The sequence below is a fragment of the Taudactylus pleione genome, unplaced genomic scaffold (assembly GCF_031769625.1).
Source record: "Taudactylus pleione unplaced genomic scaffold, aTauple2 ptg000559l, whole genome shotgun sequence".
Lineage (NCBI taxonomy): Eukaryota > Metazoa > Chordata > Amphibia > Anura > Myobatrachidae > Taudactylus > Taudactylus pleione.
The window spans coordinates 2688563-2702703 of NW_028284961.1; the positions used below are offsets into that span (position 1 = coordinate 2688563).

Consider the following 14141-nt stretch of genomic DNA (forward strand, 5'->3'; position numbering starts at 1 on the left):
GGGAGGCACGCCCCCGGCACGCCCACCAAATGGGGCGTGCTGTCAATCAACATTGACAGCACGCCCCCTTTGATCGGACACAACGAGCGAAGGACTTTCCTTCGCTCGTCGCGTCTGGCGCATGCGCACGACGGAGCTCCCTCCATCGTGCGCATGCTCAGTCCATAACATCGACCCACTTGCGAGCGGACAGCCGCTCGCGAGTGGGTCTGAATCAGGCCCATTGGGACCATATTTCCGCATTACTAAAGGTGTTTAATATATTTTGGGACAAGCCGCATGATGAAATGTAAACTCACACAGTAATGAAGGTGTCAGTTTATTATTGCATGTAAAGGCTGATACTACCCTCTCAAGATGTATTAATGATTTACTAGATACAAAGTAGACGCCACAATATACTGTATGTGTTATGTCATTTATAATCCACCATACAAATGTGCTCTAGAGCTAAATATGCAATGATTTATGCCAAACATACTGTAGGTAGCTATGACATGTATGAGGTTTAAATTAGACTCGTTAATTTTATTTGCAAAAAGATTTCACTATCTCCTGCATTTTATGACTAATACAGCGGTTAATCAAATGGATGATAATATAAGGTACGTTGAGAAGAAAAAATGTGAAGACAAATACTGAGATATATATCAAGTAATAGCCCCCGCTCCACGCTAGGGATTCAAATCACCAATGAGACGGCAATAGACACGGCACTGTGGGATAGACATACGTTGGAGTATGTGCCGTGTTTTACGGATGAACAGATTCCTTTCTAAAGTCAGGCAACCATTATATTGGCTGGAGATCCTGAGTAAATAGGCAGGAGATTATTTAATGCAGTATCTGAAGTCCACAAAACGTAATGCAGATCGAGTCTCCCTTTTCTGAACTGCTTGGCACCAGAAGTATTTTGTATGTCATATTTTCTGTATTTTGGAATATGTGCATACCATAATGAGATATCTTGGGGATGGGACACAGGTCTAAACACAGAATGCATTTATGTTTCATATACACATGTTCCCGGTGGAACGGAATGAGGTTCTTGGATACAGAAGGTTAATTAAGCCACACAAACCAGTATCTTGAAAAAATATATAATTTATTACAACAAATAACAAGATATGAAAGAATAGTAGTTACTTAGCTTCGGAATATAAATGGTTACACGATCCAGGAGCCTCGTCTCTCAGAATGGAGAGCTGGAACTAATAATTTCCTGGCCACCAACTGCAGTCTGGTCCAGGCTTAGGAGAGGCCACTGGAATCTCCTTTGTTTCCTGTTTATATAGTATCCTACTTGCATACCCATCTAACTCTTACTAATATGGGCATAAACCTACTTCAAAATAATTTCTTGGTTAACTACTGATAAGGACTTTCTAAAACTTAACGCAGGTGTACATCGCAGTAGACAACACCTAAAATATTTATGGCCTGTCTGCTTATGACGTTCCTGTACCATTTCATGCCTGATACCACTTCATGTCTGATACACACATAAGAACCATGAATAGAAATGGCTGTCAGTAGCCATTTTGCTATCCCAATACAACACATTATACACATAAGGTCATTTTATACAATATGTCTAATAATTTTGTGTATGACGCAAAGTTTGTGCACATTGAACCATCAGAAAGCGAAGGTGTCACTATCACAGCCATAGTATCAGCATTTTGGAGCATTTCGGGTTTCACTTGAATGGTTTAGGGATACTCATCATGTATTATACTTTAAAAAGATAAAATAAATGGGCAAATCATTTCTCAAAAATGTCAATAGGTTAGGTGGAGAATTTATTTCATGGTTTAAGTAAATAAATAAATGTCACCATCTTCTCCAAATAGTTTCCTAAAATAAAAAAAGTTGGAGAAAACAATTTCCTCTCTGTAGATCACTGTCCACAAACCGAAACAACCATCATCGCCAGTGACTGGACTTACAGTATGTGGGATTGGAAGTGCTGCCATCATAACTGAAACCGTATTCATTTATTTCTACGTGATTCAGGAACGATTTGACAATTCTGATCTAATAGCTTTTCCAAAAAGCTTAGTGAAGTCTAAATAATGTGCTGTGTGAACAGGGCCGTAACTAGTGGTTCTGTCGCACAGAGCGCGGCACCGCTGCTGCCTCACGGTCCCGGCATCTGGCTAGCGGGATGCCTAAAATGGTCCCCTGCAGCCAAGTTGAACAGTGCTGCATTTCTCAGCGCTGGTGGCCCCACCCCCTCAGCATGACATCATGTGCTAAGAGGGCGTGGCCGGCACAGTGTGTGCGCAAAGCCCCGTTACAGAACTGTGGGCCTGATTCAGACCCGCTTGCGAGTGCACAGCGCTCGCAAGCGGGTCGATGGTCCCCCACTGCACATGCGCATGCCAAAGCCGGCTCCGGCTTGCACATGTGCGAGTCGCGCCAGCGACGGGCACTCCATCACTACGGGTCTCGCACCAAAGTGGGGCAGCTGTCGATTGTGATTGACAGCTTGCCCCGTTTTGGAGATGGGCAGGGGGGTGCTGGCCAAACGGAGGCGTTCCCGAAGGAACGCCTGCCATTTGGGGGCGGCCCCACTGACATCGCGAGTGATGTCAGTGGTGAGCTTCCGGCTCTATTAGAACCAAAAGCTCACTGGGGCTTGCGGGAACGAGACCCTAGCACAAGTGTCTCGTCGCAAGCCACGATGGTCACGATGGTCATGACCATCGCGACCATCACGTGGCCGCTCGCTAAAGCTGTGGGTGGTCTCAAAGAGCGTCCGGCTCTGAATCAGGCCCAGTGTGTGAAGTAAAAGTTTGACAACTAAAACAATGGTAGATATGTAACAGAGTAGAACATAGTTGTATACTGTACATCGCTGCGTTCTAGTTGTAATGTTCATCTACAAATGTAATTGTTTGTTATTTGAACATATTAGAAAGAAATGAGCTTATAGAGCCTATATTTCGGTGTATATCCTTGGTGTCCCTATATACGCTGCTGCAAGCTCCCATATGATACATACTGTTGCCTATAGACTATCCCAGCACATTACAATGTCAGAGTGTATAATAGACAGGGAAATCTATGTCTGGGGCTTTCATGATCTTTTTATAATTTGTGATACTTTTTTTTTTCTTAAGACTCAATTGAACAAAGTATCTACATTTTGTATGAATTCAGTGCAACCAGTGTAAGTATATACATTGTATATTGCTATTTCTGTAACGTAGCACGTGAGAGAACGCGCTACACAGGTATAAGGGAATAAGCCGAGACTGGGATATAAACTCTGTGGGGTAAATTTACTATGCGGACAATTTGGTGGGGTATTAGAATCACTGCACTTTGCTGGCAAATTGAAGCTGTAAAGTTTTACCACAATTATTTTTATAAGGGTGTAACACTACTATATTATGTTGTACTTTAGGCACTATTTATATATCCATAAAATAATAAATGATGTACCTGCATAAAAATGTTTTTAAACACTAATTAACAAATAATTAATATTGTCTCTTTAATATAAATAATAAATATTATTGATCTGTAAATAAAATGAAACAATAATAATCCCAATAATATATGAATAATCTTAATATATTAATATCTACAATGGGTGTTTCTGACTGGTCGCATCTGACCACACCAGACAGGTGGTTACATGCATCTAGAACTGAGACTACGATATAAGTCTATAAAAGTACAGTGTGAATTATGCCAGCAGGCGACCTTAGTATGTGGAGGCAATTTGTGTTCCAGGCTAGGAAAAGAGGATGATCTACTGTATAGAGAGGATTATTTTTGTAGTGGTGATGCTGCGTATTCTGGAGCGAATCATTGAAATCCTATATCTAGAAAGAAACTCTGGAAGATGAATCCAGGAAAGTAAACCACATGTCCTTTCTAATACATAACAAAATGGTCTGACCAAGTTTACTATTACAGGTTGAGTCTCCCATATCCAAAATGCTTGGGACCAGAAGTGTTTTAGATATCGGATTTCTCTGTATTCTGGAATATGTGCATACCATAATGAGAATTCTAGGGAATGGGACCCAAATCTAAACGCAGAATGCATTTATGTTTCATATACACCTTATACACACAGCCTGCAGGTCATTTTATAGTTATACAGTATTTTTTTATTATTTTGTTTACCACAAAAAGTTTGTGTACATACACAACAATATTTTGTTTCATATACACCTTATACACACTAATAATTTTGAGCAATAAACAAATTTCTGTACATTGAACTATCAGAAAGCAAAGGTGTCACTATTTCAGTTCCGCTCCAAAAATTCCGTATTTCAGAATATTCTGTATATTTGAATATGGGAGACTCAACCTGTATTTTATTGTTCGAGAGATGATTTCTTTGGGACTGGTTATATGACTGTCTGGAGGATGGAAATGTGCCAGCGGAGAGAGACAGGTTAATGAGATGAGATAGAGGTGGGCATCCGGTTGGGGAGAGACAGATGAGAAGTTGAGAGGGCAGATTGTAGGGTGGCATAATGAGATGAGTGTAGAGATTTTGGACCTCATTCAGAGGCGGTCACAAGAAGCGATCGCTCTCTCTGAATGAGGGAGGGTGTTGCTTTTTTTTTTTTTGGTGCGTCCTCCTGGTCGCAGTCTAAGCTGTGGGATACCACCCACAGCTTAGCTAGCGACCAGGGTGATGGTTGCGATGGTGATCACCATCGCAACCATCGGGGCTTGCGACCAGACCCTAAAGTGGGGTCTGGGCACTCGCAAGCCCCAGGGAGCTTTCTGCTCTGATCGAGCAGGAAACTCCCCACTGACATCACTGATGATGTCAGTGCGGCCGACCACAAAACGGTAGGCGTTCCTTTTGGAAACCACACCCCCGGCCCACCTACAACATCGACAGCCGCCCCTTTTGTAGCCCCGGGGCTTGCGCACGCGCAGTGCGGCCGCTGCACGTGCGCAGGGCTACCCATCGACCCGGTTGCGAGCAGATCGGTGCTTGCGACCGGGTCTGAATGACCCCCTTTGTCCTCAGTTACTGGGGAAAAATAACTCATCTGGATTAAGGAATGTAGAAGGTGAATGGGGTATGTGATTTCATTTGAGGAAATATCTTAATAAATGATGTTGATTTTGTCTTTGAAGTAGGTTGCGAAATAATAGGCTTTGATGTAGGAAGCGGGAATTGGTAAATGTTGCCAGGGAAGTGAGTGTAAATTCTGCAAAAAAGCAACATTTTTACGACATGCTATTTTCTATATGTTTATGTGATAATAATTCTGAATTGCAATTATAATTGTAGAACAAAGATCAGAGGCCTGACTAATACTATCTGTATTTATTTATTTAAGACTTCCATTAGCTTGGAAGTAACACTTGATGGCTACACGGACCCAAATAATCTGATCTTCGATGAAATTAAAATACTTGGATTGAAAATACCCATCACGTATTTAGTTGTGAGAAAAGATGGCGTCATTCAACCCTCCTCTCACCAACTATTAAATGATGAAGCTAACCAGGTAAATAGGATATGATATAGATTTACTAAGCATCGGGATGTCAGTTCTTATAGATGGCTATTCATTTTTTACTTCTTACCTATCCTTAATATATACGGTACAACACAGAGCATCTAAGCACATATTGTCTTACATGGAGCGCAGTAACAAAGCTGTACAGCCTCTGTAATGGGGAGCCTAATGGAAAGGTCTCGCTGATAAGAAAGTGATATCTGTTGGATCAGGTTCTCCAGGCCTGGCCGTGTTCACTTACTTCTTGTGTTCAGCAAGTTTAAGTTCAAATTCTTTAGAGGGGACCTGGTGGGAACCCTATTTATACGATAGATGAAAAAGATCAAAATTAAAGTTAAAGGACAGTGTGAGTATATATAAAAAGCAGGAGCGGATCATCCATAAGGCGGAGCAGGTGGCCACCAGAGGGTCCAGTGTGTTTTTAGATTTTTTTCATCATGATCAGGGCAACCACATTAGGGAATCGATAATGGTAATGAAGGGATACAACTTACAACAGCTCCATGACCCCTTCCTGAGTAACGGGGGGAATCCAGATGGCTGATGGTGCACTTTGTGCTAAATCACGTCATCGAAGCCATGTCCCTGCTTTACATTGCTGGTACTCTCAACATTGTATAGCGAGGGGCGGGGCCATGAGTATACGCATGTGCCGTATCCTCATGCTGTTATCATGCTGTCATGCACTGCCAACCTATGCTGTGCCACACCCCCACCCATGCCCCCCGCTGTTCCAACCTGGCTGCCCCCTCAGAAAGATATGTTACTATCCATGTATATGTGCGTGTCTCTATGTGACCCTCCCTCTCTCTATGTATTATATATGTGCTATTCAGTTTCATGAAAAATGAACACATCCAAACTTAGGAATTCTGAGTCTAATTGAGTCCCGGCTCGTATCACTTTTGGGGCTCCCAGTAGAACTGAGTCCCGGCTCGTATCACTTTTGGGGCTCCCAGTAGAACTGAGTCCCGGCTCGTATCACTTTTGGGGCTCCCAGTAGTACTGAGTCCCGGCTCGTATCACTTTTGGGGCTCCGAGTAGAACTGAGTCCCAGCTCGGGTTGGCTGTAAGTTTGGGACTCTGATTTAAAAAACAAATCTCAGTTTTGGATTTCATGTAAACAGGTACAAATGATTTTATCTGATTTTATCCATTTTAAAGGAATCCAAAACCAAATCCGAAAACTGAAACTGAACCAAAACACTTGAGGGTAGTTGTAACAAAATCAAAACACGATGATGAATAAGAACCAAAACCAAAACACGGGGGTCAATGCACATCACAACTATGTATTGGAGATGTGCGGTTCATTTTTGCTTAAATACGAACAAACCCAAATTTAGGGGGTTCAGAGTCTAATCGAGTCCCAGTATGGAATCACTTTGGGGTTCCGAGTGGAACAGAGTCCCAGCTCGGTTCTGCCGTCAGTTCAGAACTCTGTTTTAAAAACTGAACTCGGGTTTTGGATTGCGTGTGAACAGGTCCAAATTACAATTTTTTTTTAAATTGATTCTATAAATTTTTAAAGAATTCAAAACTGAACTAAATCCCGACCAAAACACTTGAGGGTGGTTTTGCCAGAACCAAAACACGATGTTGAATTACAAACATAACGCAGGGGTCCGCGCACATCTCTAGTATGTATATAGGAGTGTGTGACCTGCCCTGGATATGTGTCTCTCTTTATGTGACCCGTGGTCTGAAATCCTGTGTTAGATAAGAAGGGAAAATGGAAACACTATTCACCTTATATGTTAAAAGCAATACTGTATACAAATCAAATACACATTAAATTAACTGCAGAAACCAGGGTCGATATAAAAATAAAAATAAAAATAATAATCATAATTACAGTAAAAAGCTCAATCTGAGGTGAAGGAATCTCTATTCATTTTGATTCTTCTACAGTATAAATAAAAGCCATAAGTCAATTTAGTGTCGGAACAAGGTGCCCTGCGCAGGCTCTGCCCCCGAACATGTGACGTTTCGCCAAGGGGAGGGGGCCGATGGCACCAGAGTGTTCGGCACTGTCTGGAGCATCTTTAGATTGTTGGTGCATGCCCGGAGCATCGAAACACTACAGGCTGCCATTCCTGGCACCCCGCAAGCCATAGCCAGGTGCAGTGAAGGGGTGAGGGGGCAACGGTGATGCACACTAGGCCCTGCCCCTTCGGCTACTGCGCAGCTCGCACACCCGTAATCACAGCTCTGTATCAAAATACTCCGCATATTCATTTTCTAATATGAATTTACTTTTATTTAGTCTGAGCTTTTTTCTATAATAAATTGAATATACTGTATTTTTATATCAACATTTTTTTCTATATTCTACATTTAATTAAAATATATATAGTAAATACCTGCTAGTGCATGCATGATAATGTACTGGACTAATAGCAGCAATGCAATGTAGAAAATACACCATAGTCCGGTGCAGTATTATATAACATATGTATAATGTATAAAGTGCGCAGTCTGGAACCTGATCCCTAGAGGAGGGGGTGGGCCCTTGGGCTGTGGGTTCCACCAGCAATTTCCCCTGTACCCCTGTGTGTCAATACAACCCTGGGTTCAAGTAAATTATTCAACCATGTTTGGAGAGAAAACATTACTCCATGTCTGGTATACTACTATGGGGTCTATGTACTAAGCAGTGTTAGGAGACAGAGTGAAAAGTGATAGGAAAGTGATAAGGTACCAGCCAATCAGCTCCCAACTGTCATCTCACAGGCTGTGTTTGAAAAATGACAGTTGGGAGCTGATTGGCTGGCACCTTATCACTTTTCACTCTGTCTCCTAACACTACTTAGTAAATAGACCCCATATGTCACATTGCAATGATAACCTTGGTGAACCTATTGAAAGGATTTTAACATCAAATAATAGTTCTGCTGTCTGGTATTTCCTTTGTTGACAAGCCGGCAATAGGTACAGTACTTGCATCTACACCTGTCCTAGTGGGGGACATGAACCTTATAGGACATGGAACATTCAGGATTTGTTTCTAGATTGTAACATCAAATTATGTAGATCCTCCAGTTTATTTGCTCTATCTGCTTGTTATACTGTAGGTAATTAAAAAATACCAATAATGTGCTCATTATGCTCTCACCACTGCAGATTGTGCGTATAACTGATCTGAATTTATTGCTCGGAGAATCCTATACTCTGGAATATGATGATAATAAGAGAGTTGACTGTCATCCTGAGCCCAATGCCAGCAAGGAATCCTGTGAGAGCCGCGGGTGCCTCTGGATCGTATGTACACAGGAATTACATACACTACTAATCAACAACTTTGTCATATAGAGAGAATTTAAAGCCTATATCCTTTTATTTATCATTTCTACTTATTCACCCATTTTCAGTTATTATATTCCATGTCCAGACCCCCTCCCTGTGCGTTACCTAATCCTCGTTCCGTTTTCACTTTTAGTCCTATTTATTCTACATTCATTCTGCTGTTTTTCAATCTTTCGTACTGTACTGTATGTCTCATTTGGAATAAGTAGTTTCTACACCTAATTAGTTTAGTTGTAATATTTTACCATATAGAAAAGGTTATGGACACTTAAACTAGCCATAAATAGCAAAAACACAATAGAGTTTTGGGCATATGTTAGCGTTAGGGGTTAATGTTTGCATTAGGTTTAGTCGTTAATTTTTGGGTTAGTGTTAGCATTCGAGTTAGGGGTTAGTGTTAGGGGGTAAGTTGCTCGCTGTAGGGCTTAGGGTCAGTGTTAGCATTCGAGTTAGGGGTTAGTGTTAGGGGGTAAGTGCTAGCTGTACGGCTTAGGGTTAGTGTTAACATTCGAGTTAGGGGTTAGTATTAGTGGGTAAGTGCTAGCTGTAGGGCTTAGGGCACTGTTAGCATTCGAGTTAGGGGTTAGTGTTAGGGGCTAAGTGCTAGCTGTAGGGCTTAGGATCAGTGTTAGCAATCGAGTTAGGGGTTAGTGTTAGGGGGTAAGTGCTAGCTGTAGGGCTTAGTGTTAGTGTTAGCATTCAAGTTAGGGGTTAGTGTTAGGGGCTAAGTGCTAGCTGTAGGGCTTAGGGTCAGCATTACCATTCGAATTAGGGGTTAGTGTTAGTGGGTAAGTGCTAGCTGTAGGGCTTGGTGTTAGTGTTAGCATTCGAGTTAGGGGTTAGTGTTAGGGGGTAAGTGCTAGCTGTAGGGCTTAGGGTCAGCATTAGCTTTTTAGTTAGGGGTTAGTGTTAGTGGGTAAGTGCTAGCTGTAGGGCTTAGGGTCAGTGTTAGCATTCGAGTTAGGGGTTAGTGATAGGGGGTAAGTGCTAGCTGTAGGGCTTAGGGTTAGTGTTAGCATTCGAGTTAGGGATTAGTGTTAGGGGGTAAGTGCTAGTTGTATGGCTTAGGGTCAGTGTTAGCATTAGGGTTAGGGGTTAATGTAAACATTAGGGTTAATGTTAGCATCTGGGTTAGGGGTTAGTGTTAAGGGGTAAGTGTTAGCTTTTGGGCTTAGGGTAATTGTTAGCATTAGGGTTAAGGGTTAATGTAAACATTAGGGTTAGTGCTTGCATCAGGGTTATGGGTTAGTGTTAGCATAATGGCAGTGGCTCTCAAACTCAGTCCTCAGGAATCCAGAGGTCACATTTCCCAGGTCATCCGGCAGGTGCACAGGTGTAGTCATTACTCACTGACACAGGCTACAGGAGGAGCCTATTATTTCACTTGTGATTCTGTGAGGAAACATAGGAAACATGAACTGTATGGAGTCTTGAGAAACAAGTTTGAGAACCTCTGGGTTAGGGGTACGTGTTAGCGTTAAGGTTTGGGTTAGGGGTTAGTGATAGCTTTAGGATTATACTGAACCTTAAGAAGACATTATTGATGTTATTAACATGTCGAGATGGTCACTGTGGACATAATGTATCAAACCTGTATATCACTATAGGAATAATGTTTATTAACACCTATCCAATGATATATTGCTATGTAATTAGAATACAGATGCACCTATTATTTATCATCTGTTACGTGGGGAACCCACCTCACAATGCTTAGACTGGACCCCAGGTTTGCTTTGTGAATTACTACATACAGATGGGTTTGAGGAAGAAATATTGTCACTTTCTCCTTTCCATATAAGTTACTGTTGTGTCCTAGAGTATCTGCTGATTGGTGCCCTGGGTTACTGTACACTGTACTGTATAACAGAAGGATTAGTAATCCCATCAGTAATTCCCTGCACCACATTTACTTTATTCCCTATTAGCTGTATATCAGTATTGTTGTAATAAAGGTTGTACAGCCAGGGCCTAAGGTTATGAGAATGACACAAGTATTAGTTGTCACAAAGTTTGCTGCTTCAGTGTTATTAGACCTGTTTGTCAGATGTTACTATGGTATACTGAGGTAACGTTACAGCATTACATAAGTGTCAGATGTTACTATGGTATACTGAGGTAACATTACAGCAATACATAAGTGTCAGATGTTACTATGGTATACTGAGGTAACATTACAGCAATACATAAGTGTCAGATGTTACTATGGTATACTGAGGTAACATTACAGCATTACATAAGTGTCAGATGTTACTATGCTATACTTAGGTAACATTACAGCATTACATAAGTGTCAGATGTTAATATGGTATACTTAGGTAACATTACATAAGTGTCAGATGTTACTATGGTGTACTGATGTAATGTTACAGCATTACATAAGTGTCAGATGTTACTATGGTATACTGAAGTAACATTACAGCATTACATAAGTGTCAGATGTTACTATGGTATACTGAAGTAACATTACAGCATTACATAAGTGTCAGATGTTACTATGGTATACTGAAGTAACATTACATAAGTGTAAGATGTTACTATGGTATACTGAGGTAACATTACAGCATTACATAAGTGTCAGATGTTACTATGATACACTAAGGTAACATTACAGCATTACATAAGTGTCAGATGTTACTATGGTATATTGAGGTAACATTACAGCATTACATAAGTGTCAGATGTTACTATGGTATACTGAAGTAATATTACAGCATTTCATAAGTGTCAGAGGCTTTTATTGCCAATTACATTAAGTTTATGCAGAGTGTGAATATTTGCAGTGCTGACCCTTCGTTTTCAAGACCTCTGCAATTCGCCCTGGCATGCTGTCAATCAACTTATGGGCCACATACTGACTGATGGCTGCCCATTCTTGCCTAATCAATGCTTGGAGTTTGTCAGAATTTGTGCGTTTTTGTTTGTTCCATCGCCTCTTGAGGATTGACCACAAGTTCTCAATGGAATTAAGGTCTGGGGAGTTTCCTGGCCATGGACCCAAATTTTTTATCTTTTGTTCCCCGAGCCACTTAGTTATCACTTTTGCCTTATGGCAAGGTGCTCCATCATGCTGAAAAAGGCATTGTTCATCACCAAACTGTTCTTGGATGGTTGGGAGAAGTTGCTCTTGGAGGATGTTTTGGTACCATTCTTTATTCCTGGCTGTGTTCTTAGGCAAAATTGTGAGTGAGCCCACTCCCTTGGCTAAGAAGCAACCCCACACATGAATGGTCTCAGGATAATTTACTGTTGGCATGACACAGGACTGATGGTAGCGCTCACTTTTCCCTCTCCGGACAAGCGTTTTTCCAGATGCCCCAAACAATCTAAAAGGGGATTCATCAGAGAAAATAACTTTACCTCAGTCCCAAGCAGTCCAATCCCTGTACCTTCTGCAGAATGTCACTCTCTCCCTGATGTTTTTCCTGGAGAGAATTAGCTTTTTTGCTGCCCTTCTTGACACCAGGTCATCCTTCAAAATTCTACGCCTCACTGTGCATTCAGATGCACTCACACCTGCCTGCTGCCATTCCTGAGCAAGCTCTGCACTGGTGGTGCAGGGCTTGCTGGATGTTCTTGGGTGCCCTGAAGCCTTCTTCACAACTATTGAACCTCTCTCCTTGAAGTTCTTGATGATCCGATTAATGATTGATTTAGGTGCAATCTAACTAGCAGCAATATCCTTGCCTGTGAAGCCCTTTTTGTGCAAAGCAATGATGACTGCACGTGTTTCCTTGCAGGTAACCATGGTTAACAGAGGAAGAACAATGATTTCAAGCACCACCCTCCTTTTAAAGCTTCCAGTCTGTTATTCTAACTCAATCAGCATGACAGAGTGATCTCCAGCCTTGTCCTTGTCAACAGTCTCACCTGTGTTAACGCGAGAATCACTGACATGAGCTGGTCCTTTTTTGGCAGGGCTGAAATGCAGTGGAAATTTTGTTTTTGGGATTGAGGGCCCGATTCACACCCACTCACTAGGCTGCGTTCGCACGTAGCCTGCCAATGTTTGCAATGTGCGCATGCGTATACTGTAAGTCGCAGTGCGTGAACTAGTCCATGCGATCGGGAAGTGTTTGCTCTCTGCGCATAGCCAGCTTGCTAGAATGATTGACAGGGTGAGCCGTTTGTGGATGGTAACAGGGGATGTGGTGGTGCGAACGCAGGCGTGTCTGAGCATCTTAACGCCGTTTCAGTGGCGTGCATAATTAAAATGCAGCATCATATTACACGTCATATGGTTGTTTTACACACTGAAGCACTCGCAGTGCTTGCGGTAGGTTATGGTCAGCCACAATGCTGCATACACTTCCTGGAGATGACGTGGGAAAGTGGGTGTCTTAAGAAAGGCTGATGGGTGTCTAAATACACACCTCGATCGCACGCCAAGACATAGTAGGTGTGCTAATGCATTGCCGTGCGATCGCGGAATTTGCATACATTGGCTGCGTGTGAACACATCTAGCAAGTAATTGGCTCCCGTTCACTGTCACAGAATCAGACAAGTTCATTGACATGGCAAATAGGGACTTAGCAATTAATTGCATTTCATCTGACGACTCTTCATGACATTTTGGAGAACATGCAAATTGCCATCATAAAATCTGAAGCAGCAGACTTTGTGAAAACCAATTCTCCAAACTTTTGGCCACGGCTGTAGTAATAGAATATTTTTTGATCTTTTATATTGAATGTACATATTTTTTGCTAATAGTAACAATTATATACACTTTGAAATAACATGATATTTTTACAATTTATTTTAATTTTCGCTTTGCTTTGCAGCCTGTCAGCACTCCCGGAATCCCATACTGCTTCTATCCATTCAGTTATTAAGCCAGCAATGTACAAACCACGGCTACGGGTATAACAGCAAATCTACACAATGCACAGCCATTCTCACCTCATGCCATCTCTCTGCCAATGGAAAACCTTCACCTCTGAATAATATACTTATTAGGTAAAAGACTGATACAAGATCAGGAGAAGAACATCAAAGAAGACCTGTCACAATTAACCTCATCAGAGTCCGGGATCAAACAATGCAAAATGCAGCCAAAAATAGCAAATTGCTGCATGCGGACTGTCCAATGTTATTGTCTATCTTAATGTTATATATTCACTGTGTAAAAGTCTAATAATATCACTACAAAATGCAATAAAACTAAACCTGCAAAAGAATGTAATGTAAGCAATGATTATTCAACAGAGGGGGGAGGGGAGGAAAACACATTAGGTAGAAAAAAAGAAAGAGGGTGAGAATAGAGACGTGTTATACGTAAGATTCTAGTATATACTGTACCAATCTAGATAATATCATGGGTA

The 14141-nt window shown here is 41.6% G+C and overlaps 1 protein-coding gene across 1 annotated transcript in view; it reads left to right on the forward strand.

The window, feature by feature from the left end:
* LOC148481847 (maltase-glucoamylase-like) overlaps positions 1 to 13937 on the forward strand; it is a 212421-nt gene extending 198484 nt beyond the window's left edge. The window contains exons 45-48 of the mRNA XM_088452934.1: positions 3126 to 3175; positions 5328 to 5498; positions 8634 to 8771; positions 13602 to 13937. Of these exons, the coding sequence (XP_088309060.1) occupies positions 3126 to 3175; positions 5328 to 5498; positions 8634 to 8771; positions 13602 to 13652 (410 nt within the window). The 3' untranslated portion in view covers positions 13653 to 13937. The remainder of the gene's footprint in view (positions 1 to 3125; positions 3176 to 5327; positions 5499 to 8633; positions 8772 to 13601) is intronic.
* Positions 13938 to 14141: the final 204 nt, after the last annotated feature.